Below are 26,665 nucleotides of genomic sequence, written 5' to 3' on the forward strand. Positions count from 1 at the left end.
AGGGGAAGGATTCAAACAATTCCTAAACATTTTCACGTCTTTATTAAAGGCTTACAAGAATTTTGTTTAAATAATGATACCTACATACTTTATGCATTTTCTACATGCACGTCAAGCCACATAGTACAGTTTCCACATTATAAAGGGAAGGCAGAGTTGAATGTAACACAGGGCTGTTTGTGTTTTTAGAGAAATGAGTTTCGGTACCGACATGCAGGACCATGGCCACACCTGATATGAATCAGACGAATCTTTTCTTTTAGCTGATGGATATTCAAGTGCAAGGCATCAATAAAAGCAGTCGGGGCGTAATCTGTTACCCATGTGAGATGTGCGGGCGAGTTTACTCTAATCAAAAGCATCGGTTAAAAACATTTACAGCATTATTGAAGGAAATCAGACTCTGTGACCTCTTCTGATTGTACCGACGACTTTAGAAATCCTGTTTTTCTTTTTTTTTTTTTTACATTTTTACCAAGAAAAAAAACGAGCCGTAGTGCATCCCTCGGTTCCTTGTCCGAAATTACAAGCGTCACTCCTGTTATTCAGTGTTATTCTTTTTTTTTTTTTCAGATTGGATCTACTTTAGAAGTCATTTACCTAAGATCTAATCAAGCTGACATTGTTTGAACACAGTAGGTCTGGAGACGAAAAGACCCCCCAACAACCAACGCGAGAGTTAAGGAATCCTCTTCAAACAAAGAGAATGCAGGCGACATATCACAGTAGAGCACTGACCTCATCACATCTGTCTTTCTAGCATCAAGTACTCAGCCCCTGTAGGTTTGAAGTGGCCACTGTTTGTAAGTTTGTTGCTCCATCCTTACCAGAAAACAGCAGCTGTCAGTTTGATTTTATGTCTTCGTTACTATTGATCTCAGTGGCGCTGAGGACGAAGCATTCATACAGACGTTCAAGCCTACAGGGGCATCATGATCAATTTGGGTTGAGTGCCGCTTTACACAACAGCTACACGTATTTCATGCCAGAAATAAGATCTAGGTTTAAAAATACCGGAGTTCTCCTTTAACCCTGACCCAAACCAGTTAAATATTTGTTGAAGCAGACGTCGAAAGAAGTGGAAATGCTTGCGGCAAATCAAGTCACCTCAGTTCAGATGTTTGGAATTTCAGGTATATTCACAATGAAAGTCATTTAAGTCTTTCAGCGAAGACTCCTTCAAGCGTCTTTGCGGGCCTGTGGGATTGTCGTGCTGTTGAGATTTCGTAAAACGTTGAGTTTAGCAAAGTCTCTCTGTCTCCTTGAGCATGTGTCCTCTCTCATTTACTTCACGAAAGAAGGAAGCCGTACCATTAGAGGAAATCTGGTTGTGGTTTGGTTGTGAGCTGGCTGACTGTCACCTCCGTGTAGGCAGATCCAGTCAGAATGCACGCAGTCTTTTGGGGCGCAGTCACATGACACAGCGCTGTGTTCTCAGTGCAGCTCAGACATGCCCCGTAGCTCTCCTGCTGTCCATTTGAGAATCTTGCGGAGGCACTCGTGTCCTTGTTGCGCTGTGAGGTGGATCCGAAACGTTCTTGGGGCTGCGGGCTTCCCCTGTGGATCATCTGTCGCAGCATGGACGTGTCTCTGTATAAGCACTCACGAAAGTTGGGCTTACACAGCAGATAGACCATGGGGTTGTAGATAGTGGAGGATTTGGCAAACACAGCGGCTAGGGCAAATGCATCCGGGTGGACCTGTGTGGCATCTCCAAAAGCAGCCCACATGGCCACGGCAGCATAAGGGGTCCAGGCGCTCAGGAAGCCGATACACACTGCAACCGACAGCTGTGGAGAAGACGCATTCACACACACACACACACACACACAAGGGTGCACTCTTACGTGGGTGTACATACAGCGAAGACATGCAGAAGATTCACTTTGTGGAAAGTTATCAAAATTAATGGAGTGGATGCAAATATTTGAAAAAACATTGTTTCACTGACATGGATGATTCTGTATAAAACAGTGCAAAGATTAACAAGTATATCCTTTGAGTAATTTATTGTTTCATATCCTTCTCTATTGCAAAAACCTGAAGTCAGTGTTGCTGAGGTGGCACTGTCAAATCCTCTGACCTTCACAATGAGAGCGTGCGCATTGGTGGTCTTGGTCTGCGGTGACACATGCTGCTGGACGGCCTGACGCGAGCCGCGCACAGTCAGCAGAATGAAAGCGTAGGAGAGGAAGATGATGGTGCAGGGCAGTGCATAGCAAAAGACGAAAAGGCAGAGAATGTAAGACAAAGCTGAAAGCTCGTGGTTGGGTGCATGCCAGTCAATGCAGCAGGCTGTGCCGTAAGGTTCAGCGCTGTAATGCCCCCACTGTGCTAAGGGCCCGATGGCAAACACAGATGCGTAGCACCACACTCCCGCCACCAGGAGGCGAGCATGTGAGGAGGAGAACTTGTTACCTGAGAGGGGAGACATTAAAAGGTGCTTTGCGGTTAACAGGCTGATTATTTTACTTCATGTTGCTCACCTTTGTGATAAAGTCTGAAGAGTTAACAACATTATGCTCATATCACCTCCTCACCATAGTTAGGGAGGCAGACTTTGAGGCAGCACACAAAGGAGAGGGCTGTGAGGTTTGTCAAGCTGCAGAGACCAAACAGCACTCCACACATGGCGTAGAGCTGGCAGGTGATTTCTCCAAACAGCCACCTGCACCCACAGACCAGGAGGTGAATGGAAGGATGTAAGTCTGTATCTTTGCCAGTAAAGTGAACTGATTTTATCAAAGTATCAAAATGATTGCCTCTTATCGTCAGTGATTCCCCATTAAAGCAGTTCACTGAGAAATTGATTTGATGCTAAGGAGAGACTATTGTGGCATGACGTATACCTGTGTGAAAAAGACGAGGGGATTGCCAATGGAAACAAAGCGAGCGTCATCCCAAGGTCGCTGATGGAGAGATTGATGATGAAGAACTCTGCTGGTTTCAAGGTTGATCGCTTGTGATAGGCAACTAGTAGCAGGATGCAGTTGCCGAGGAGGGACAGTATACCTGTGGAGAAATGAAGATTTGAGCCAAAGGTGCACCGAGTCGGCAAAAGATTAGCACACTGGAGATCGTTGCGTTCTGTGAACTCACAGAATACGCTGTAGAGTGAACCCATGAGGATGTCTTTCTCCTTGGAGATGCGGGAGGCAAACAAAGAGGATGCGTCTGAAGCATTTCCCATCTAAAAGGTTTACAGAAGCACACATTGATAATTGTGAACAATGCTGGAACTGACTGGACAATTCAATGAAACTAAGGACCTGACTTACGATGCCGTAGGCACAGGAAGCTGCAATATATCTAGAAAATTCCAAATCAGATTTGATTTGTTTCTCATGCATTCACAATGCTTCAGATTGTCTCTGGTGTGAGCAGAGTTTGCTCCTGCTACCTTTGCTGTGCAATATTTCAAGCCCTACGGGATCAGATGTACAAACGAGTGATAAGCTTTTCTTTGAAAAATAAAAACAGTGTAATCCTCTTCAAAAGATGAGGACCCTTTTGTATTAAATCCAAATATACTCCACAGGGTTGGCAGATGGAATGAAACGACAAAGACTGTGCCTGTCAGCGTTTATAAGGGGTTCGTGGCATACTGAGAACAAAGCAGTTAAAACTACAACTTCATTCAAACGTCCCCTGGACAAAGAAAGGTGGAACTGCAGTTTCTGTGTAAACATGATGCAAGAAATGCAATCTTAACACATACACAAGATTGAATAAGAAATACAAGAATGACATTGTTTGAACTCAAGCATTTCAGAGAGCTAGTAAATTTACCTGTTAGATTATTAGAGGACTCTTTGTAGTGTCTTCTCAGCAACAGTTGAAGCACATCTGAGGCACTGTTATGAGTCAGACTCCAATTTTAGGCAACCAATATCCTTTTGCTGGACTGTTTTCAAATTAGATGATGATTGCTATTCAGTGTGTCATTTCGCTTGATAGGAAAATGAAAACTAAAACGAAAGGAAAAGGCACAGTGCCGTGGTCAGTGGGGATTAATATTCTTTGAGGTCTATCAAAAATTATAGACATTATTGGCTTTCAAGGACTTTGGCAATCGCACAGGATAATGAATGAGACTTCATTACTATGTAAGTCAGCAGCCAGACAGCGACAACCTGTCCACTCCGTCTGAGAGGAGGAAACACAGCTGAATGACCAGTTCTTGAACTACAGAATTCCACTGTTGTGCAGGTGCAAGCAGTGTGAAAGTGACACCTGGAGAATTGGGAAGGTTAACTTCTGTATAACTGGCCCATAGAATACAAAGTGAGAAAGATATTTTTGTATTTTGAGTGAACTAGTTATTTTTTAATTCGGTATATTTTCATCCTGCAAGTCTATGGGCTGGCAGTCGGTATTGTAATCTGTCAGTGTTGCCTTTACCCTGCCCCCTCCCTCCGATTCAGAGATGGGCATGAAGAAAATAAACACTTCAGATATTTGGTTGGGGGGGGGGGCTGAAAACAATGCTGCACTGAGTTTTTCACCTCATATATACTGCAGTGAATTTAACCTCAGACTAGTTAAGTGTTCTGCCCTTCATCGCAGAAAAATGTTCTTTTCCTTGACGGTCTACTTAAACTACAGAGGAACAATAAGACAAAGTCGAATTGTGTCCATTTCATAAAGAGTGAAGGTGAAATGTAGCTCTACAGATGTTGGAGGGACTACAACTTGGCAATGGCACTTGCTGATGGCAGCTGCCTCCCCTCACGGGACTATGCACCCAGCCATATAAAAAAAATGGTGTTGACCTGACCTCCAAGGTCCCCAGTTTTCCAATCAGATAGAGCATCGGACAGAACAAGCACTGCATCCTCCATCATTATAAAAATGGAAAAAGTTAGGAAGCAACCCTAACAGACTTTCTTGATCTGGCTTCCCAGACAAACTAAGTAATCAGAGAAGAAGAGACATGCTCAGACAAGCCTTTGGTTCCTTTGGATGAGATCCAGAGTTCCTTTGTAAAGGTGCCCAGAAGGACAACCATCAGCACTCTCCCTTTATTGTAATGTGGCCAGACAAAAGCAATTCCGCATTAAAAGGAACATGACAGCCCCCTGGGAGTTTGCCAGCAGACTGGTATATGTATTTCTGACCAGGAGAAGCACAGTTGTCAAGGAAGCCTGGAACTGAGCATTATGGCAGTATCTCTCTGTGGATGAGTGACAACCATCTCCAGAGAGTTCAGGATCCCAGACCAAGACGAATACTTACATTTCAACAAGGCAATGACCTGAAGCACAACAGAAAAGACACTGGTGTGGCACTGGGCTGAGTCACTCTAGGCCCTCTGCACAGTTTGGACCTGAAACATTCGAGTGTTTTTGTGAGAGACCTGAAAATGGCTCTGCTCTAACTTTTTTTTATCCCACCTGATTGAGCCGGAATGTTTGTGCCAAGACCAATTAAAAGAGCCAAAGGATGGGTGCTCCAAGCTTGTAGCATCGTGGCCAAGAAGACACAAGGGTGTCATTGCTGCCAAAGATACTTATGGAAATACTACTAAAACATGCTATTACTTCTCTCAAGGGGACTCTGCAGGTCTTATAGCTTTAGTGCCTCAACCTCACATGAGTGAGCACCATTTGTATTGGTTTTTATAACCCCTGTTATTGTATTTATTTCCCCAGATGATCGTGTTGAGGTGTCTTTAACCAGCAAGAACACAGACTGACAGTATGTTGGATATCCCCTCCTGTTATTAACATTACTCTTTGTTGAACCCACTCTGTGTGTGAACACGATTATCGGACCAGAGGAACAAAACCAACACAAACCTCAATAATTGGAGTATGAAAGTGAGTGGGAGGCATTAGAAAGACCGAAGAAAGTCTTAACCAGCTGACGGTGCTGTTTTGATGTACCCAAGTCTGTCTGTAGAGCTCTGCTGTCCAGCTCCGATTAATTGGACTCTTTTGAAAGAGGGCCAGGAACTATGACCTCCTCATGGTGACTGGGGACATAACCCAAACAACGCCTGCTTACCTAACTTATGTGCCATAATTTTACTTTCGATTCACATTTGCATCTTACTCTTCCCGACCTGCAGAAACATGTAATTTATAGAGGAAAATATTTCATCGTCTATCTGCAGTTTACCGCTGTTTTCAGCATGACAAGTAATCTACTGTACAAGTTTGCTACAAGTCCCCCTCCCTTGATGCGTTTCATCAAAATCGTGACATCTGTGATGGCACTGAAAATAGGACTGTCACTCATAACCATTTAATGTCTCTAGTCAGCGCAGATGAGCAGCCATTTAACGGCTGCCAGGCATGTCAGCAAGTGCGAGCTCAACAACAAGAGGCCATATGCATGAGTAGCAATGTCATGGTGTTGCGCGATTTTCAGATACTGGAAGCCAATCTCAATCTCGGACTCATGTTTATATCTGTCTTCTCAAATATGATTTGTAAATTCAAACCTCCTATGTTCCATTTGATTTTTTCCAGTTTTTCTCTCTCCTTTGTGGCCATGAAGTAATGTTGGCAACAGTATCGCGGAGAAAACACAGCTCATTGCATTAGTGTTTGTGCCTCTGACGTATACAATATTTGGGTTTCGGGACGGACGGTGTCATGTTGCATCTTGTACACTTGGCTTGATTGACCTGTCGTGTCAGATAAGCATTTACATCTGTGCATTTCACAGCTGCATCAGATGTTTTTTTTTGTTTTTTTTGGATGTTTTACATTTATAATTTCTACTTAAAAGCTGTGCTAGAAAGAAGGTTTGTCCTACTTCTACTTTTAGTGGGTATAGAATATACTGATATTCAATCACTTTCCATAGCATCTACTTGTATTCTTTGTGCTGTGTTTGTTTGCAGCATTTAGCTTTTTTTTACCTCGCTTTTTGTAAGTATCCTTATATTTAACCAGGAAAAAAACTCATTGAGATTAAAACCTTTTTTCCAAGAGTGGCCTGGCCAAGACAGCAGCATAAAATAAACAACACACAGCAAGACCAAAAATACAAGAACAAATAACCGAACGCATAAAAAATTAAATCGACTTCAATTCCCCCAAAGTTATGAGAAATGACAGTTTTAAATAATTTCACATATTATTCCAGCTAGCAGGGACAGAAAATTTAAAGGCCTTTTTTATCCAATTCTGCCTTTTGGGACCTGCATTAAAATTATGTCCTGAGAGCGCAGACCATAATGGCTGAAGTTCCTAAACAGAAGTGAGCATAAATGGGCAATTTGCTGTAGCATACAAAGTACAGTGATGTACATGAGAGCTCCAATCAGTCATAAAACGCAGAGCACAGTGATACACAGTATCCAATTTTGTCAAAAGCTGGGCTGAAGTGTTCATGAATAGCAGATCTCTGAACCCATCAGGGGGAGAAAGGTTTAAGTGATCAAATGCTTCCTGACTTTGTGTGAGAAACACTTTTTGTTTCTAAAGAAGAAACCCAATTTAAGTTTAAGCCTAGAAACCAGTTTGTCAATATGAGGTTTCAAAGATAGATTCTCATCAACCAGAATGCCTAAATATTTGTAGCATCTGACAGTTTCAATTTCAACCACTTGAAGAGTTGACAAGCTGGGAAGGAGAGGTGGGAGCTGCTTGCCATTTGAAAATAGCATAGCCTTTGATTTCTCTGCATTTAAAACCAGCTTAAGCCTTGTCAGATGGGACTGAACAGTGTCAAATGCAGACTGCAGAAGTTTAAGTGATTGAGAGACTGAAGGAGATGAACAATAAATAACTATATCATCGGCATAAATATGGGACACAGCATGAGGCCAGTTCTCACAATGGCCCTAGTCTGCACGGTGGTGTGGTGGTTAGTACCGTCGCTGTGGGTTCTAGGTTCAACTCCCAGCTGGGGCCTTTCTATGTGGAGTTTGCATGTTCTCCCCGTGAATGCGTGGGTTCTCTTCAGGTACTCCGGCTTCCTCCCACTGTCCAAAAACATGCATCTTAGGTTAATTGGTGACTTTAAAATAGGAGTGAGGGTGAGCATGTGTGTGGTTGTTTGTCTCTGTGTGGCCCTGTGATGGACTGACCACCTGTCCAGGGTGTACGCTGCCTCTCGCCCGATGACCACTGGGATAGGCTCCAGCCCCCCCACGACCCGACTGACAGATTAAGCGGCTGTAGAAAATGGATGGATGGCTGGAATGGCCCTAGTGTGGTGCCTTGAGGCACTCCCTTTAAAACAGGAAGGAATGAAGAAGAGGACCCAGCAGCTTGGACACACTGTGTTCCACCTGATAAATAGTTTGAGAACCAGTTTACAGCCTGGTCAGATAACCCAATCTTGTGGAGTCTATTCATCAGAATGACATGATCAACAGTATCAATTCTCAATGTAGAGTTTTTTTTTTCATTTCATTGTTACATACAGAAGTCCATATAAAGGCTGTGACTTGTTCTTCTTTTAGTTTTTGATTAACATACCAAATATTTACTTTATTTCTATTTAAAGTTTCATCTAAAAAATTATTTTCTAAAATCCTGAAACTAGCAGTCACATTTTTTATTTGAAAAATAGCTTGTACAACTAAACAACTGTATTTTAGCATCTTGTCTGATCAAAACAATCAATGTGGCCCAGTCACCTTTCCGTCTACCATCTGTTTGTATCATTAGTAAATCACTGGGCCTGTGGTTCACTGCATTGTGCAATATCTAAAGGCAAACCACCACAGGAACATACAGGACACACTGTGAGGCACATCCCCTGAGGGCCTGGCGAGACATTTGAGAGATTTAAGTCGACTGAATTCACCCTGGCTGCCTCCTTAGTTGAGAGTGACTGACAGTGACAAGTGAACGCCGTTGCAGTACAATATTTACACAAAGTTTTTCAGGATGACAGAGCGTTTGGCGATAACTCCTTCTAATGTCGACAAGCATGCTGCGGCGCGTCTTATATAATGACAGGAAAGCGATTACATGACGCACCCCTAACATGCCGAGGATGACGAGCCTTCCGAGTACAATAATCTGACTCTGAATCAGTTCTCCACACGGTTTAGATCACGGTTTGAATGTTGCGTTTGGTCAAGCACAACAGTGGTTGACAGTTAAACGTCCTCGCTCAGGATTCTTCATTTGGTTTGTTGAAAATTGTCATTTTTAACTTAACAGTCAATTTGTTGCCAGTATTAAGCGGCTTAAAACTGTACATGATCAACTTTAAGCAGAGACAAAGATTAAAACGAATACGTGTAATTGCAGATTGTGGCACAGTTCGGTCCACATGTATGGGAGGAAAAAACAAATTTGCCTCTCTTTGTGACACAAACACACGGTATTACGCAACCACAGTCACAGGCATGAGAAAACAAACATGCTGTGTTGTTTAGTGTCTTGTGCCACCTGTTTTCATTGGTTATTTACCGTCTTTGTCCTCTTATGTTGATTTTCTGTGGGGAAGCCACAGAGTGCGTGTCCAGCAAACAAAATAACCTCACATATGTTTGTGTGGGAAACAGCCACTGGCAGCTCATGCGTGAAACATTCTCGAAAATAATGTGCAGCAAGCTGTCCGAGAGCAAGTCCACAGGCTGTCTTGGAAATGGTCAACATTATGACGACTTCCACTTGGAAAGCAGTTGTTTGTTACAGAGAGGGATAATCGGAGGATCCCATCACTAATCCTGCCAGAGATCCCACAAGTCTGCCGTGGCTTCATCTAATCATCAGTATTAAAGGCAGAACAATCCGTTTTCACTTTAATATTTATGTATATATATATTTATATATACATGAACCTTGTCTAAATGCCCTCCAGTACACACTGTTACCATGAGCTAATGTTATTGTAGTAGAAGGAGAAATGATGGAGAAACTGTGAGACATTTGCACAGAAAATGAGAGAAATAATAACTTGATTTTCAGCCTCTGTATATCACCATCAATTGCATGCAACAATAATAAAGAACATGAGCAAAATTTGGGGAGATCAAATAAATTTGACATTACCCATTATTCCCCTTTTTTGGTTATCGTCTAATCTCATTGTATTGCTCTGGAAACAGACACCCCGCAGCTGTGCGGCTTACCTTCCAGGGAGGGATGGCTCGTCCTTATTTAAACTCATGGAGGCCAGGTGGAGAGGCGGACATGGAGGGCAGGAGCTTGGCCAGCCACTGAAAGGGAGACAGAGAAGAGGGACAGACGGAGGGAGAGAGAGAAAGGGGGGAGCACTGGACCCGTTTCAGGCTCACACTGAAGGGTCCGTTTAAGGTATCCTCCGCCCCTGTGCTGACACACATGTTCACGCGACTGGCCAGGTGGACGAGTGCTCGCTCCGCCGCACGGCACTCGCACTCGCACTCATCATCCTTGTGGACACGCACCGAGTTGTGATGGCAGGCTAGAGAGGGAGGAAGAGGGGGAGGGAGAGGGATCAGCATAATACGGGAAAGATCTGAGTGTCACTGATGACACAAAGTACCACTCCCCACCCGATCTCCTCTCTCCACTCTTACTCCCACTACTTTCCAACCATGCTCATCCTTCATACTTTGATTTGTGTGAAAAAAGCATTATGTTAGAATAAGGTGTCTATACTTTCCCCAAATCAGTTTCTACCACAAACACAGCTGCTTAGGTCTGCCAGTTTTTTGATAATCGTGTGAAAGTGATTTCTTGAAACGACCGCAGTCTTCTTGCATAATCCTTAGAATAATTTCCTGTCCGCTGAGTAAAGATAGTTGGATTAAACTAACAGAATATTATTTCTGTCACTATTTCCTTTTTGCTTTCCACAGTTTGATCACATCACACTGATGTTCCTTTAATCGCATCCTCTCATTACTTCTGTGGTTTAATTACATTTTAGCGGGGAACTGGCGCCACCGAGGCACTTAACTTCTAACATCTGACGAACCGCATATCAGAGTGCATCCATTTACATTTACAACTTGGAATGAGTCGCAAAGCCAAACAACAAAGTGTTATTATTAGTTTCAAATAGCCAAATATACGACATTAAGAGGACGATCAGAAGCGCGAATTCCACTACTCTTAAAACGTTTGCCAAAGCTTCCCCGACCATGGTTAAGTTATTCATGTCATAATTGCTCTGTCTAATTTTTGTGTGCAAAAATGTAAAGCCAAAAGGAAACTCTCAATGTTCAGTGCCATCAGATGTCTCTTCTTTTTAAAATCTAAGACGTATAGTAAACTACCATCAGGCTTATACCTTAAATGATGGCATCAGATGAACAGAAAGAGATAGTTAAAGGGTTCATTCTAATTACTGCAGTGACAGTTGCCAACTAAAGTGTGACATGATTATGACAGCCCTACCTACAGCGTGAGTAGATAGTTAGCGTGTCCATATTTGTGTCTGCAAATCCCTCAAATCAGTGATCGTAAGACTCGTTTGAGGCAGAGACAAAAGTGACTCTTAAATATTAATTCTAACGTGAATGCAAAAGCATCGAGATGGGGTAGAGTGGGTTATCTACTAATTGGGAGGCAGGTGGTCAGTCCTTTGTGTCCTTGGGCAAGAATCTGAACCCTAGTGCCCCCACTGTGTACATCTGTGAGTGGGTGTGTGCATGACGGAGAATGTGCCCGGTGTATAGGATAAATAGTGCTGTATGAATGTGAGTGAGAACAGCTAAGTGTGGATGGCAAAGCTATAAAAGCACAATATATTGTAGTGTGCAGTCCGTTTATCAAATTAAACTTCACCAGCAGTTCAGCAGGTATGAAATGATCATTTGATCATTTGATGTGTAATTTGAGACAAAAATTAAATCTCCAAAGTGACTGCACTTAATTCAACGGTCCAAAATAAATGTGACATCCACTTGAAAAAATAAACTGTCATCCCTAGTTACACAGTAAATCCAGATCTGAGAGGGACTATTGGAACTAGACCTGCAGCGCTGTGTCATCAGACTTTATCATACCCATCCATGCAGTTTGCTTGGTGTGGCACAGCTCCCAGACTAACAGTCACTGAAAGCTGCTTAAGGGAATGTGGGCTCACTTGCTGAGCCATGCCGAAGCTGCAGGACTGTCAAAGCTGCAAAGAGCAGTGCCATCATATTAGTACGCAGGGTCCTGGTCCTGTTCAGATCACTAGCTCGGGCACATTTCGATAAATTTAGCGTCGTGAACTGTGGTCAGCCATAGTATGAAGTCCCAACAGTGACTTATTGGAGATGACGGCAGGCAGGAAATGATCAGAACACAAGGAAATTACTGGTGATCATGTCGAACAAGCGTGCTGGCACTTTGCCTCTGGGCATTAACACAATGTGGATGTCAATTCTGTCAATTTTACATGCATACGAGCATGATTTCATGCTTGGTAGTGTTTAGCAGTCTGCGACTTTGGTCCAAACTGAAATATCAACAAGACTGAAAGATATTCAATTAGTTACGAATAACCGATGGAAGATTTTTTTTTTTTAAAGGTTATGTGCCGACATTTGTGGTGCACAGAGAATAAATCGTACGGACTCTGTGGGATAATCCCCAGATTTTTCAATTGGTTTTTGACCTAATTTTTTTTTTTTTGATACTGCAAATGTGATAATCTGATTAGTCTTGGACAATGGAATAAAACCAAATCTCTGTTATTCCCATATACTTCATTCCTTACTTATATGATCTGGAAAAAAAGTTTTATGGCCTTCACCAGGCTGACTAGGACAAATTCCATGTTGCCAAGCTGTTTCTCAAATCATATTTACAAATGAAAGCTGTTTTAGATAATAAGAATGTAGATTAAAAAGAATGCAGTCATTATTCACATGTGACTTAAGCCCTACTGTATATATAACTAAAAAATGTTTTTTCTTTTCTTGAAAATAGTAAAAAAAAAGTCCATTCAAAAAAGTCATGACAGAGCATTAAAATACTGATATTGTGTACATTTCGTGGAACATCTTACAGCTAATCACAGTGAAAAGAATGTGCTACTATTTCAATTAGGAAAGACATCAGCAATGATCTTAGAGAAGCAGTTGTTGCTGCTCGCAAATCTGGAAAAGGTTATAAGGACTTTTCCAAACAATTTGGAGTCCATCATTCTACAGTGAGAAAGATTTATTCATTATTTATTATGAGGAGAAAGCATTCAAAATCTTTGCAGTAGTGGAAGTGTCAACTGGTAGATCAATGCTGTTTTTTTCCATTGCTTCACCTGGGTCAGGTCTGGGTCCTGGTCCTGGTGCTCAGTTAGTTGTCAATTAGGCTTCCTACAACATCTCTGTTTGACTGGGCAAGGGCTGGTTGTTCTTGCTCCGGCAACCTGGACAAGGCATCAGCATTTTTATTCTGCACCCCAGGGCGATACTTGATGTTGTACTGAAAGTTGGAAAGCTGAGCGACCCATCGCTGCTCCACAGCACCCAGTCGGGCACCCTCTAGATGCACCAGTGGATTGTTGTCAGTAAAACAGTAAGCTCCGAGCAATAAAAATAGCCTTTGATTTTTTTTTTTTAGTCACTGCCCACTTCAGGCCCAACAGTTCAAACTTGAAGGAGCTGTAGTTCTGGTCATTTCGCTCGGTGGGATTCAAACTACAGCTTGCATAGGCAATGACTCTTTGAGAGACCCAACCATCAGAGAGTTCAAAAGAATGACCAGTGCAGCTTCCACCTCCAACCTGGTGGCTTCCTGGGTTGCTCCTGGGTTGCTCCTGGGTCCAGTTTCCCCACAGCCCCCTGCAGACTTACAAGACCCAACTTGTGCTGAACCACCTGACCTCCCAGTGAGTGTAAGAGTACTTAATGAGCCTGAGCTTAGACACTCTCAGCGTGTCAATCGGGGTATGCCCCCAGATAAATATCGCCCAGAGTAGCAGGTTGGGACGACCAGCATTAAAGAAGGGGGGAATTATGTCAACTGGTAGATCAATACTGTTTTTTTCCATTGCTTCACCTGGGTCAGGTCTGGGTCGTGGTCCTGGTCCTCGTGCTCCTCCCAGGGTGTGCTTCCCACAACATCTCTGTCTAACTGGGCAAGGACTGGTTGTTCTTGCTCTGGCAACCTGGACAAGGCATCAGCATTTTTATTCTGCACCCCAGGGTGATACTTGATGGTGTACTGAAAATGAACGAGTTGAGCAACCCATCGCTGCTCCACAGCACTCAGTTGGGCACCCTCTAGATGCACCAATGGATTGTTGTCAGTAAAAACAATAAACTCCGAGCCATACAAATAGTCTTTGAATTTTTCAGTCACTGCCCACTTCAGGCCCAACAGTTCCAACTTGAAGGAGCTGTAGTTCTGGTAATTTCGCTCGATGGGATTCAAACTACAGCTTGCATAGGCAATGACTCTTCCTATGCCTGTTTGTACCTGTGCGAGCACAGCATCCAGTCCATGTAAGCTAGCATCAACATACAGCCTGAAAGGTTTTGAAAAGTCAGCATAGGCGAGGATGGGGGCATTAAGCAGAGCTTACTTCAATTGATCAAAAGCTTGCTGGCACTCTGGGGTCCAATTCAGGGGGCGAGACTTGTTACCATGGGTGCTGCTGCCACGTGTCAGGGTGTTCAGGGGCATAGCTTTTTTGGAGAAAGCCTGAATAAACCAGCGGTAGTAGCCAGCAAACCCAAGGAAGGATTTAACTTCCTTGACAGTCTGGGGGATGGGCCAGTCTCTTACCGCTACCGTCTTATCTGGATCTGTTGCCACACCCTTGGCGCAGAGGACATGCCCCAAGTACTTCACCTTTTGTCAAAATAGGTGATACTTCTTTGGTTGGAGCTTTAATTCGTACTGGTGCAGACGCTGGAGCACCTCCTCCAAATGTTGTAGGTGGCTGTCAAAGTCAGGGGAAAAGACTACAACATCATCCAGATAGATCAAAAGAAAGTCATTAAGCATTTCACCCAGACAGCGTTGCATGAACCATTGGAAGGTCGCAGGGGCATTGCATCAGCCAAAAGGTGTCATACATGCAGTCCTCTCACTGTCTGCAGGGTCCATTTCTACCTGCCAGTAGCCACTAGCCATGTCCAAGGTGGAATACCACTTGGCCGCTTTTAATCCAGTTAAGGACTCTTCAATACAGGGTAAAGGGTATGCATCCTTATGGGTGAGAGCGTTCAACTGGTGATAATCCACACAGAATCTCCAACTGCCATCCTTTTTCTTCACCAGCTGCCCATGGACTTGTGCTTTCTTGTACCACCCCAGACTCAAGCATATTCTTCAGGAGACAGCGCAACTGTGTATAGAGGCTTGGGGGAACAGGCCAATACCTTTCCCGGCTTGGAGGCGTTGTACCTGTCAGTATCTGGTGTTTGACAACACCTGTACAGCCAAAGTCTTCCTCATGACTGGCAAACACCTTCAACCACCTCTGTAGTAGAGCAGTCATCTTCTCCTGTTGTGAGAAAGTTAGTCCCTCTCCCTGTAAAGATAAAGCAGGGTGTGGCTCTGCAATGTCAACAAGATTACTGGCCTCCACTCTTCTCACTGCAACCTCGATGACATCAGTGGCCACACTCTCCAACACCAGTTCTTGTTCCCCTTTTATCTTGGTGTCAGCTTCTTCTGTCATCTGGGCTAGCGGTTGACATTGGGGGACCTCTACTGGATAAGGGTTGGGGCTGCAAATTCGACATGGCACTTGCCCGCTAGAAAGCATGGTCACAGTTAGCCCCATACACCACTCTGCCTCATGGCCAGGGAGAGGTTCCACCAGCACACTGGTGGTCTTGTTACCTGTCCCATCGGTCACCTACAGCCAGATGACCATCTCTGAGTCTGCAGGAATTACTACTGGTTGCTGCCGAGGTAGTTTTGCAACACCCTCATAGGGCAGGGGGTGCCTCTAGCGGCTACTCGCTGACACTCCGCAAAAGCCTGAGCTCAAGTCTTTCCTTCAGGCAAGGGCATGGTGGTTTGGAATGCAGAGAGCCCTGGGTGGCTCCCTTGGGTGAGAGCAGTCCATAGTGGCTGAATAATATTCATGCCAAGTATGCCCTTGTCTGAACCCAAACACTCGTCCTCAAAAAATTATGACCCCTTTTCCTGACATGGATACGCTCCCCACTTTACAGTCAACAAGGGCATATTCAACATATCGGTCTTAAGGCCATTAGCCAGGGTGCACTACTCATACTTGTTACCTCTGTCCCCTCCAGGTACCTCCTAAACAGGTTCTGGCTGATCAGTGTAACTTGAGACCCTGTATCAAGCACAAACGGAAGAGAACATCCGTTTATCATTTCTATTACATCAGGGCACTCACCGATGAAGGCAGACTTCTGCTGTGAGGTGGGCTCGTCATTCCTGCAGGCTACCCCCACTGCTTGGCCCACAGCTGCAGGGGGTGTCAAACACCAGCATAAAATTCCGCTGATAAGGAACGGGCAGACACAAGACTTGGGATCCAAAGTGGTATTTATTTTTAGACCTCTAAAGTAAAAGACTTTAAAAGTAAAAAAACAACAACCAAAAAGTAGGCTAAAACCAATAAAATGCAACAATTAAAAATGGTAAAAAGCAATAGACTAAACTAATAAAATGTAATAATTAAAAAATTAAAAAAAAAAAAACAATAGGCTGATCTAATAAGTTTGAGTTCCTGTATATCCACGGCCTGCCCCTGCACCTCGAAGGACAGAAAGGAATTCTCAGTTTCAGTGAACAATTTGAGAATAGTAAAAATACGGTGAATACTCAAACAACAGACAAGAAGGAAATATTTTCCTTTGTCTGCTTCAAACAGGCGTTACAATAGGTTCTTGTCCTCTCCGCCTCGCCGCCGTCCTGGTATAAAACCCCTGCTTGGAATCGTACAGCCGACGTCAGGCTCCTGTTTTACCCATCCGGCACCAGCTGGTGTGTCCTTGTGGTTCCTCCCGTCCTCCCTTTGTTCTGCTGTCCTTGTCGCTCCGTTCTAGGCTACAACTTTTATTACTGAGTCAATCAGTGAGTGCACCTGGCGTCCATGCTCAATTATCAGCGCTCGTATCCACAGGCCAGTGAAAAGAGGTGAGGGAGTGCTTAAACCAATACTGTCCTAATTAGCCTGTAAGAGTCCAGCCCTAGGCTGCACGGTGGTGTGGTGGTTAGCACCGTCACCTCACAGCAAGAGGGTTCCAGGTTCGAGCCCTGCCTGTTTGATGGAGTTTCCATGTTCTCCCCATGTATGCATGTCTCCCCGTGTATGTGTCGGTTCTCTCCAGGTACTCTGGCTTCCTCCCACCATCCAATGTTAATTGGTGACTCCAAATTGTCTGTAGGAGTGAGTGTGAGCGTGCATGGTTGTTTGTCTCGTTTGTCTCTATGTGGCCCTGTGATGGACTGGCGACCTGTCCAGGGTGTACCCCGCCTTTCGCCCGATGACTGCTGGGATAGGCTCCAGCCCACCCGCTACCCGATTAACGGACTGTCGGTATAGAAAATGGATGGATGGAGTCCAGCCTTCGAATCACAAAGCATGCAAAATGCATCATACAATATGATGTACACACAAAATGTTAATGCTTTAAAATACGCACTGCAAAATATATCCCATAATAAAAGCACAATATAAAGAAAAACAGCATTGACCACCAGCATTGACCTAGCTACCAGCTACCAGTTGACCGAAGTCCCAGCAAGTTTGCCCCGAGGTCAGACCGTGCAATGCTTAGAGAAACTGCAAACATCTAAGACTCTACAGGCCTGTTAAAGTTAAAATTCAGTTAGCATGTTAAATGTTAAAGTTCATGACAGCACAATTAGAAAAAAACAAGTATGACCTGTTTGGAAGGGTTGCAGGAGAAAGCTTCTTCTCTCTGAGAAAAGCATGGCACCATGGCTTAGGTTTGTAAAGCGGCATCTGAAAAAAGTCACAAGACTTTTAAAACAATGTCTTTTGGACAGATGACACAAAGTGGAGATGTTTGGTCATGATGCACAGAAGCTCGTTTGAATAAAACCAAACGCAGCGTATAAGCACAAACTCCTCATACCAACTGTCAAGCACAGTGGCACAGTGCTGCTGATTCGGGCTTGTTTTGCAGCTGCAGGACCTGGACACCTTACAAACATTGAGTCCACTTTGAAATCCTCTGTATCCATTTTTTTTCTAAAATAATGTTTTAAAAGCTGACAATCAGGGATTGAATCCAACAGGAAGAACACAAATTGTTGACCGGAATGTTGTTGGCTGAAGCAAATTTTATTACACCTGCACATTTTTAATTTGACATACAACAGATTCTAAACAGCGACGCTTTTCTAACTAGATCCCACCAAAACAAAAACCAAAGGAGTCTTTAGAATAAACATTGAACAAGGACAGAACAATTGTGTCACGAACAATGGCAATCATACCCAATTTTTTCCTGATTTTTGAACATTTTTACAAATTTACACAGTGAACAACAAGATTTTGATTTCAAACAACCTCTTAATACAGTTTGGAAGGAGATTATTTTGTGCTTTGTATAGTGCAGGGCTTAGCTCAACTAAATCAGAAAATTTCATTTTTTTTTTTTTTTTGTGAGCCTTCCAACATCATTCCATCATCAGTAATCAATTATCACACCCCAGAATTTTGGTTTCATACACTCTCAATATGTCAACATCATTCTAATTCTAATTTCTAAATTCTAATTTTGACATTCCTTTCTTTTTAATTGCCTGATACCAGGTATTGTGAATTTCATTTTGCCATAATTTAGTTATGATTTATTGTTGTCAAACTATTTCTTTAAATTAGTCAATTCCCTTTCCGCTGTTCTCAGAACTTGTTCCAAACTTTTATTAGACCAATATAGATTAGTGTCATCAGCAAACAAAGTGAACTTTAACATCTTAGGCACGTGGGCCTGGCATTAAACCCTTGTGGTGCTCCACAGGTAGCCTTCAGTAAATCAGAATCAACATTGTTTAGTTATTCTAATATCTATGATCAAGATAGCCATTTATCTAAGAATGTGCTGTCCCTCATTTACCAAATCTCTCCAGCATGTCAAATATTTTTTAAAAGTCAATAAACAGTCTCACAGTATATTCCTTCTTATCTGTTACATTTTCTATGTCTTCTGCTAGTTGCATTACAGCTATTAAAATAGACCTGTTAGCTCTAAACCTAAACTAGCTGCCAGTCAACAAACTATAGTCTACTGCAGTACTGTAGTCTTTGGAAAAACACCTTTTCTCAAATCTTGGTGAACTGGGAAAGAAAATAAATTTATCTGTAATAGGAGGACAGATGTTTATCTCCACTTTTTCATACTGGAATGACTTATGTTGTTTAATTTTTTGGGGAGAATTATACCTGTTAAAAGTACTGATTGCAGACACACGTTAATGATTTTACTTTATTCTTTTATATCCTTTACTAGCAGCACATCAATTCCAGTCCTGTCAATGGACCTTTTGTCCTTACATTTTGTAACAATCAATTTCAGCTCCTTTAACTCAACTCCATCCATCCATCCATCATCTGCCGCTCATCCGGGGGTCGGGTCGCGGGGGCAGCAGCTTGAGCAGAGAAACCCAGACGTCTCTGTCCCCGGCCACTTCCTCCAGCTCTTCCGGGGGACCCCGAGGCATTCCCAGGCCAGCCGAGAGACATTGTCTCTCCAGCGTGTCCTGGGTCTTCCCCGGGGTCTCCTCCCAGTGGGACGTGCCCGGAACACCTCCCCAGGGAGGCGCCCAGGGGGCATCCTAACCAGATGCCCGAGCCACCTCATCTGACTCCTCTCAATGCGGAGGAGCAGCGGTTCTACTCCGAGCCCCTCCCGGATGACTGAGCTTCTCACCCTATCTCTAAGGGAGAGCCCAGACACCCTGCGGAGGAAACCCATTTCGGCCGCTTGTATTCGCGATCTTGTTCTTTCGGTCACTACCCACAACTCGTGACCATAGGTGAGGATGGGAACGTAGATTGACCAGTAAGTAGAGAGCTTCGCCTTCTGGCTCAGCTCCCTCTTCACAACGACGGGTCGGTGCAGAGCCCGCAACACTGCAGACGCCGCACCGATCCGCCCGTCAATCTCCCGCTCCATTCGTCCCTCACTCGTGAACAAGACCCCGAGATACTTGAACTCCTCCACTTGGGGAAGGATCTCATTCCCGACCCGGAGAGAGCATTCCACCCTTTTCCGGCTGAGAACCATAGTCTCGGATTTGGAGGTGCTGATTCTCATCCCAGCCGCTTCACACTCGGCTGCGAATCGCTCCAGTGAGAGCTGAAGGTCACGGCCTGACGACGCTAACAGAACCACATCATCTGCAAAAAGCAGAGACCCGATTCTGAGGTCGCCAAATCGGACACCCTCAACGCCCTGGCTGCGCCTAGAAATTCTGTCCATAAAAGTTAGGAACAGAATCGGTGACAAAGGGCAGCCCTGACGGAGTCCAACTCTCACCGGAAACGTATCCGACTTACTGCCGGCAATGCGGACCAAACTCTGGCACCGGTCATACAGAGACCGAACGGCCCCTATCAAGGGGTCCGGCACTCCATATTCCCGGAGCACCCCCCACAGGACTCCACGAGGGACACGGTCGAACGCTTTCTCCAAGTCCACAAAACACATGTAGACTGGTTGGGCGAACTCCCATACACCCTCCAGGATCCTGCCGAGGGTATAGAGCTGGTCCACTGTTCCACGGCCAGGACGAAAGCCACACTGCATCTCCTGAATCCGAGGCTCGATTATCCGACGGATCCTCCTCTCCAATACCCCCGAATAGACCTTACCAGGGAGGCTGAGGAGTGTGATACCCCTATAGTTGGAACACACCCTCCGGTCCCCCTTTTTAAAGAGGGGGACCACCACCCCAATCTGCCAGTCCAGAGGCACTGTCCCCGATGTCCACGTGATGCTGCAGAGGCGTGTCAGCCAAGACAGTCCTACAACATCCAGAGCCTTGAGAAACTCAGGACGGACCTCATCCACCCCCGGGGCCTTGCCACCGAGGAGCTTTTTGACCACCTCGGCAACCTCAGCCCCAGAAATGGGAGGCCCCGTCTCCGAGCTCTCCGACTCTGCCTCTTCCGAGCACGTGTTGGTAGGATTGAGGAGTTCCTCGAAGTACTCCCCCCACCGACTCACAACATCCCTAGTTGAGGTCAGCAAAGCCCCGTCCCCACTGTAAACAGTGTTGACTGTGAGCCGCTTCCCCCCCCTGAGACGCCGGATGGTGGACCAGAATCTCTTCGAGGCCGTCCGGAAATCGTTCTCCATGGTCTCACCGAACTCCTCCCAGGCCCGAGTTTTTGCCTCAGCAACCGCCGAAGCCGCAGCCCGTCTGGCCTGTCGGTACCTATCAGCTGCTTCCAGGGTCACACTGGCCAAAAAGGCCCGATAGGACTCCTTCTTCAGCTTGACGGCTTCCCTCACCACTGGTGTCCACCAGCAGGTTCGAGGGTTGCCGCCACGACAGGCACCGACCACCTTACGGCCACAACTCCGATCAGCTGCCTCGGCAATGGAGTCACGGAACATGGCCCATTCGGACTCAATGTCCCCCACCTCCCCCGGGATATGGTTGAAGCTCTGCCGGAGGTGGGAGTTAAAGCTCCTTCTGACGGGGGATTCTGACAAACGCTCCCAGCAGACCCTCACAATACGTTTGGGCCTGCCAGGTCTGATCGGCATCCTCCCCCACCAGCGGAGCCAACTCACCACCAGGTGGTGATCAGTTGACAGCTCCGCCCCTCTCTTCACCCGAGTGTCCAGGACATACGGCCGCAAGTCCGATGATACAACCACAAAGTCGATCATCGAACTGCGGCCAAGGGTGTCCTGGTGCCAAGTGCACATATGGACACCCTTATGTCTGAACATGGTGTTCGTTATGGACAGTCCATGACCAGCACAGAAGTCCAACAACATAACACCACTCTGGTTCAGATCGGGGGGGGCCGTTCCTCCCAATCACACCCCTCCAGGTCTCACTGTCATTGCCCACGTGAGCATTGAAGTCCCCCAGCAGAACGAGGGAGTCTCCGGTAGGAGCATTCTCCAGTGCCTCCCCCAGAGACTCCAAAAAGGGTGGGTACTCTGAACTGCTGTTTGGCGCATAGGCACAAACAACAGTCAGGACTCGTCCCCCCACCCGAAGGCGGAGGGAGGCTACCCTCTCGTTCACTGGGGTAAACCCCAATGTACTGGCACACAGCCGGGGGGCAATAAGTATGCCCACACCTGCTCTGCGCCTCTCACCACGGGCATCTCCAGAGTGGAAGAGAGTCCAACCCCTCTCAAGAGGACTGGTTCCAGAGCCCAAGCCGTGCGTCGAGGTGAGTCCGACTATATCTAGCCGGAACCGCTCAGCCTCGCGCACCAGCTCCGGCTCCTTCCCCAACAGAGAGGTGACATTCCACGTCCCAAGAGCTAGCTTCAGTAGCCGAGGATCAGACCGCCAAGGCCTCTGCCTTCGGCTGCTACCCAGCTCACATCGCACCCGACCCCCTTGGCCCCTCCCACGGGTGGTGAGCCCGTCGGAAGGGGGACCCACGTCATCATTTCGAGCTATGCCCGACCGAGCCCCATGGGCACAGACCCGGCCACCAGGCGCCCGCTGCCGGGCCCCACCCCCGGGCCTGGCTCCGGGGGGAGGCCCCGGTGTCCCATATCCTGGCAAGGGATCACGAGGTCCAAATTTTTTTGTTCATCATAAGGAGTCTTTTGAGCTGTTCTTTGTCTGGTCCCTCATCTAGGATCTGTTTGCCTTGGGTGACCCTACCAGGGGCTTAAAGCCCCGGGCAACATAGCTCCCAGACTCATTGGGGCACGCAAACTCCCCCACCACGATAAGGTGACAGCTCAGGGGGGAGTTTAACTCAACTCCTCTGATGAAAGTGGAGTAGAAGTTCATATGGATAATATCTCCACCTATACCTTCTGTTTCTCTTGGCTCCTCAATCCTTTTAGCTAAATCCCATTCAGCCTTTCCAAAGTAATGGATAAATTCATTAGCAATTTGATGAAGAGTTGTGTCATTGTTTTCTTACATGATAATTGGGATGGTTTGCTTTTACACTTTTTTATTAGACTGTTAAGCACTCTCCGTGTATTTTAGGTGTTATCTCTATGCTCCTCAGAATCGTTTGTGGTGATACTCCCTTTTATTTAGTCTAATGATATTTGTTAATTTATTCTTTTATGCCTTATATTTAGTTTCCTTTTCTTTTCTTATATCACACTTTTTCCCCCACATGCTTTCACTTCCCTCTGTTATCCCAATCTTCTTGCTTCCCTGTGAGTTTTCTCAGTGGACAATTTTTATCCATAAAGCATTATTAACAATGACAAGAAAGCTTTGTTGGCTGCGTTAGGATCATCGTTAACATAAACTTCATTCCAGTTTTGCTTCATTATATCTGTCTTTTTTATTATTTTTTTTATGTGGCCATACTCATAGACACAATTGATGGTTTATGGTTTTGCTCTCTGTTGTATTTGTGAGTATGTTGTCTATCAGTGTGGCTGCATCAGATGTTATTCTACTTTTATGATTAAAGGGAAAAGGCTGCAGGGAGATTAATTGTGTCTCTGTGTGTGAAGGTTAGATCTAATCACTTGGGAGTCATCAACATGAGTTGTCCATATGTCAACGGGAGGCTGTAAGAGTCATTCAGAACGGACATTTTATACTTTTTCATTGTTAACAATATCATTTGCATCATTTGCAGGGTGCTTCACTTGTTTGTTTAAATAAGAATTACATGATGTTTTCTATCTTTTCTACCTGTTGAAGAGATCACATTTCCTTTGTTACAGCAGTCTCAGTAGGTGCTTATTTTAGGCTAAAAACAGGTTTTATGTGTTAAATAACCTAACAGATAAAAGCAGAAATGAACATTGCTTCTGAAAACTTTTACTGTTGCGACCAGAACACACACACTGGTTGACACAGGTCTTGTGGACTGACTTCTGTTGGAGTAAAGCAGCAAGAAGAGCAGCCTGACAAGCCCACCATCTTCAGTAGGCAGTGGAAGACCCTCTCACCTGGCATCGAGATGAGGCAGAGAGAAGCAGCAGCAACAACTACGCTGTTTAAAGTTGGCAATAGTATTATTACGAGAAATAGAAGACGGATGCCCTCTTCATCCGTGTGTTGTGATTCGAGCGTCTCTGTTCTGTGTTGTAACAGCTAGACTCATTCACTATTGTGACGGTGAACTTTTAAAATTTCCTCCACTGAATAAATGTTCTTTGGCTAAAAAGCCTGTTTGTGGAAGGCTTTTTGGGACATTTTCCTGATATTAACATTCGTATGACCTGGTGACATTTTTCAAGTTAGGTTTCTGTTGTGGTTTTATAACTCATAATGCATCAGTGCGACTTAGTTATAACACGGTCTGGCTGAATTCTTCATTTTAATTGGCTGCAGGGTATCTATTAATTTCTTATAAAGCACATCTACAAAGTAGCTCCAGTGAAAGTCCCCGTTCAACATTCTGAATTAATTAACTGGCTCAGCCTGTGAAATTACATTTTAAAAAGACGGTGCCTGTAACACCCAAGCTGCTGCAAGAAGCACGCAGCTCCTTTATATTACAACTTCTGTGATCTCACATCCCATTTGCAGCTCAGCTCACTATTTCCGGCTGCAGCTGTCAACACACCTTTGTTTGTGAAGAACTTGCTATTGATCTGGGGGTAATGATGTGGCAAAATAGTTGGCTGTTCTTAATTTTAAACATGCCCGTCGGTTATATTTACTCTTTTCCATTTGCATACAGCTCTATTGACTTACAATCTTGCTAGTATAACATTAGCTTTGTTCAGAGCTTTGCTAAACTGAGCAGATGAGACAGACATAAACTCCTTTGACGAGCTGTGTCTTAAGAGTCATCATATTAACTGGAGCAGTGAATATAGTTCCCATTTCATATCTTACCCTTAAATATTGATTGTCCATTTAGCTAATTCAAAGTGAAAGTGTCCCCTTGCCTCGCTGTTGAGGTGTTTTTGCTCTCTGTCCACATTCAGCTCATCTCCCTTGGAGAGACTCCAGCTCCTTCTCCAGAGTTGGAACAGCATGGCCCTCCAGCAGTGCAGGGGCGGGTGCGTTACTCATCTCCTTGAAAGTTGTCTGTACTCAGCCCTTTATGAGCATGTTGATACAACATATCACCTTGAATAAAATGTTGAAACTCAGATATCTCAAATCCACCAGTAGTTTGACCTGAAATTTCAATTTCAGTGTCATTTATGTAGAGACAGTGCCTAATGCTTGACATCAGTAATTCACAACAAAAAAAGTTTTTTTTGTGTGGAATAGGAATAGAATAGAAAGTAGTCAACCACTTACAACCAGGTCACTACTGACACTGGATTATTCACAATGTAATCTGTGTGCAGATAAGTGTGGGTATCAGTACTTTGAGATATCCTAGTTGTTGTCAACACCAGTATAATGTATTGCAGCACTCCTTGAACAGGAATTCGGATATAATTTTCTTCTCAAGTGTAATTGTTTTGTTTTGTGCAGTTACGGTTACAGACTCTCCACACCTTCCCCCTTTGGTTTCAGAGCAGTTCGGAGAGACAAAACACACAATGAGCTAAGTTAAAGCTGAGCTTGACTGAAAGAGCTCTTATTCATACCCTTTTCATATTTTCCACACATATGACAGTAGTGATGGCTTGTGTCTGCCTGAGAGCTGCCAGTTCACTTCTCTCCTGCAATAATTACTTCTGTTGGTAATCCGACTTCCTCCTAGACTGAGCCAGTCTTCAGTTTAAGCTCTTCACTCTGACATAGATGCATCCATACACTGGTTTTGTTAATTTTAGTCATTCATTATGCTAATATTTTTGCAAGCCTTGCATTTTATGACTTCAGCTTCACAACCAGTTCAAGTTCCTGCATTGTTTTAAATGTTACTGCTTCCTGGAAAATTTGTTAGAGAGACACCCCGGGTCCTTGATTTAAGGTAACCCTCTCCAGGGCTTTCTTGTGTTTGAGCCGACTGTAATCAACTCTGCCTGTTCTCTGGCTATCACTGTAATGAGGACAAAAGCTCTACTTTAACCTTAAGCGTCTGCAGAGGACATCGTATGGGATGATTCAAATGTTCAACCGCTGTGGCTCTCTGTTTCCTCAGATATCCTTTGTCCTCTGTCTTTGTGCCAGCTTTGCCTTTTGTGATTTGGGTGCGTGCTGTGGTCAGTGACAGTCTCCGTGTTGTGCAGGGAGCGTAACTCTGATTCAGATCCATGAGTGAGCAGCAAAGCCAGTCAGAGGAGACCATTTCACCAGAGCCCTGTCTGCCCTTACTGTCGAAGTGTCTTGTTGGAAACAAACAAGATTAATGAGTTGCTGTCTCGGCTTGTGTGAGGGTGAACCTAATGGAGACATTGGAGGAATGCAGAGACTAAAACCCAAGCAATGACAGAGATATAATGGAATTGGGAAATGAGGTGGGACTCAAAGAGAGTATGGGTTTTGATTTACGTACATTTATGTACATTTATGTACATGTTTATACTTGAATTGTTGGAAAAGCAGGGTGAACAGTTTCCCCTGGAGGCAGCGGACTATGTCTCCTTTCCTCACACTATCTTTTCTGAATCTGCCTCTGGAACCTGCATCAGCATGGAAGGTGTATAATTGCATCTCAAAATTGCTCCGTCACTCAGCTCCTCCTTGGTGTCTATCTCCTCTGTCTGCCCTCCTTTCCGTCCAGGCATGTCCTCAGCTACTATTCTCCCCATGTCTCGGGTTAAAGCATTTTCGGACGG

General features: G+C 44.7%; 1 protein-coding gene across 1 annotated transcript; it reads right to left on the bottom strand.

Annotated features, from left to right (window-relative positions):
* Positions 1-536: 536 nt before the first annotated feature.
* On the bottom strand, positions 537-10,345 carry opn7d (opsin 7, group member d). Its single transcript, XM_072367763.1, has 6 exons — positions 10,046-10,345; positions 3,100-3,190; positions 2,850-3,012; positions 2,541-2,668; positions 2,084-2,418; positions 537-1,790 (listed from the first exon to the last, which is right to left on the bottom strand). The coding sequence occupies exons 2-6, from the start codon at positions 3,188-3,190 to the stop codon at positions 1,314-1,316; spliced, it is 1,194 nt and encodes a 397-aa protein (XP_072223864.1). The 5' UTR covers positions 10,046-10,345; the 3' UTR covers positions 537-1,313.
* Between the last annotated feature and the right edge of the window lie 16,320 nt (positions 10,346-26,665).

This window comes from Leuresthes tenuis, unplaced genomic scaffold, assembly GCF_036924035.1.
Source record: "Leuresthes tenuis unplaced genomic scaffold, fLeuTen1.0.hap1 SCAF_16, whole genome shotgun sequence".
Lineage (NCBI taxonomy): Eukaryota > Metazoa > Chordata > Actinopteri > Atheriniformes > Atherinopsidae > Leuresthes > Leuresthes tenuis.

Bases quoted from the DNA above. Each gene is read 5' to 3' on its own strand.
- opn7d (XM_072367763.1), bottom strand. From the start codon at position 3,190: ATGGGAAATGCTTCAGACGCATCCTCTTTGTTTGCCTCCCGCATCTCC. The intron at 2,669-2,849 runs GTATACGTCATG...CTGTGGGTGCAG, and splicing joins CCCTCGTCTTTTTCACACAG to GTGGCTGTTTGGAGAAATCA. The intron at 2,419-2,540 runs GTGAGGAGGTGA...CTCCCCTCTCAG, and splicing joins AGTCTGCCTCCCTAACTATG to GTAACAAGTTCTCCTCCTCA.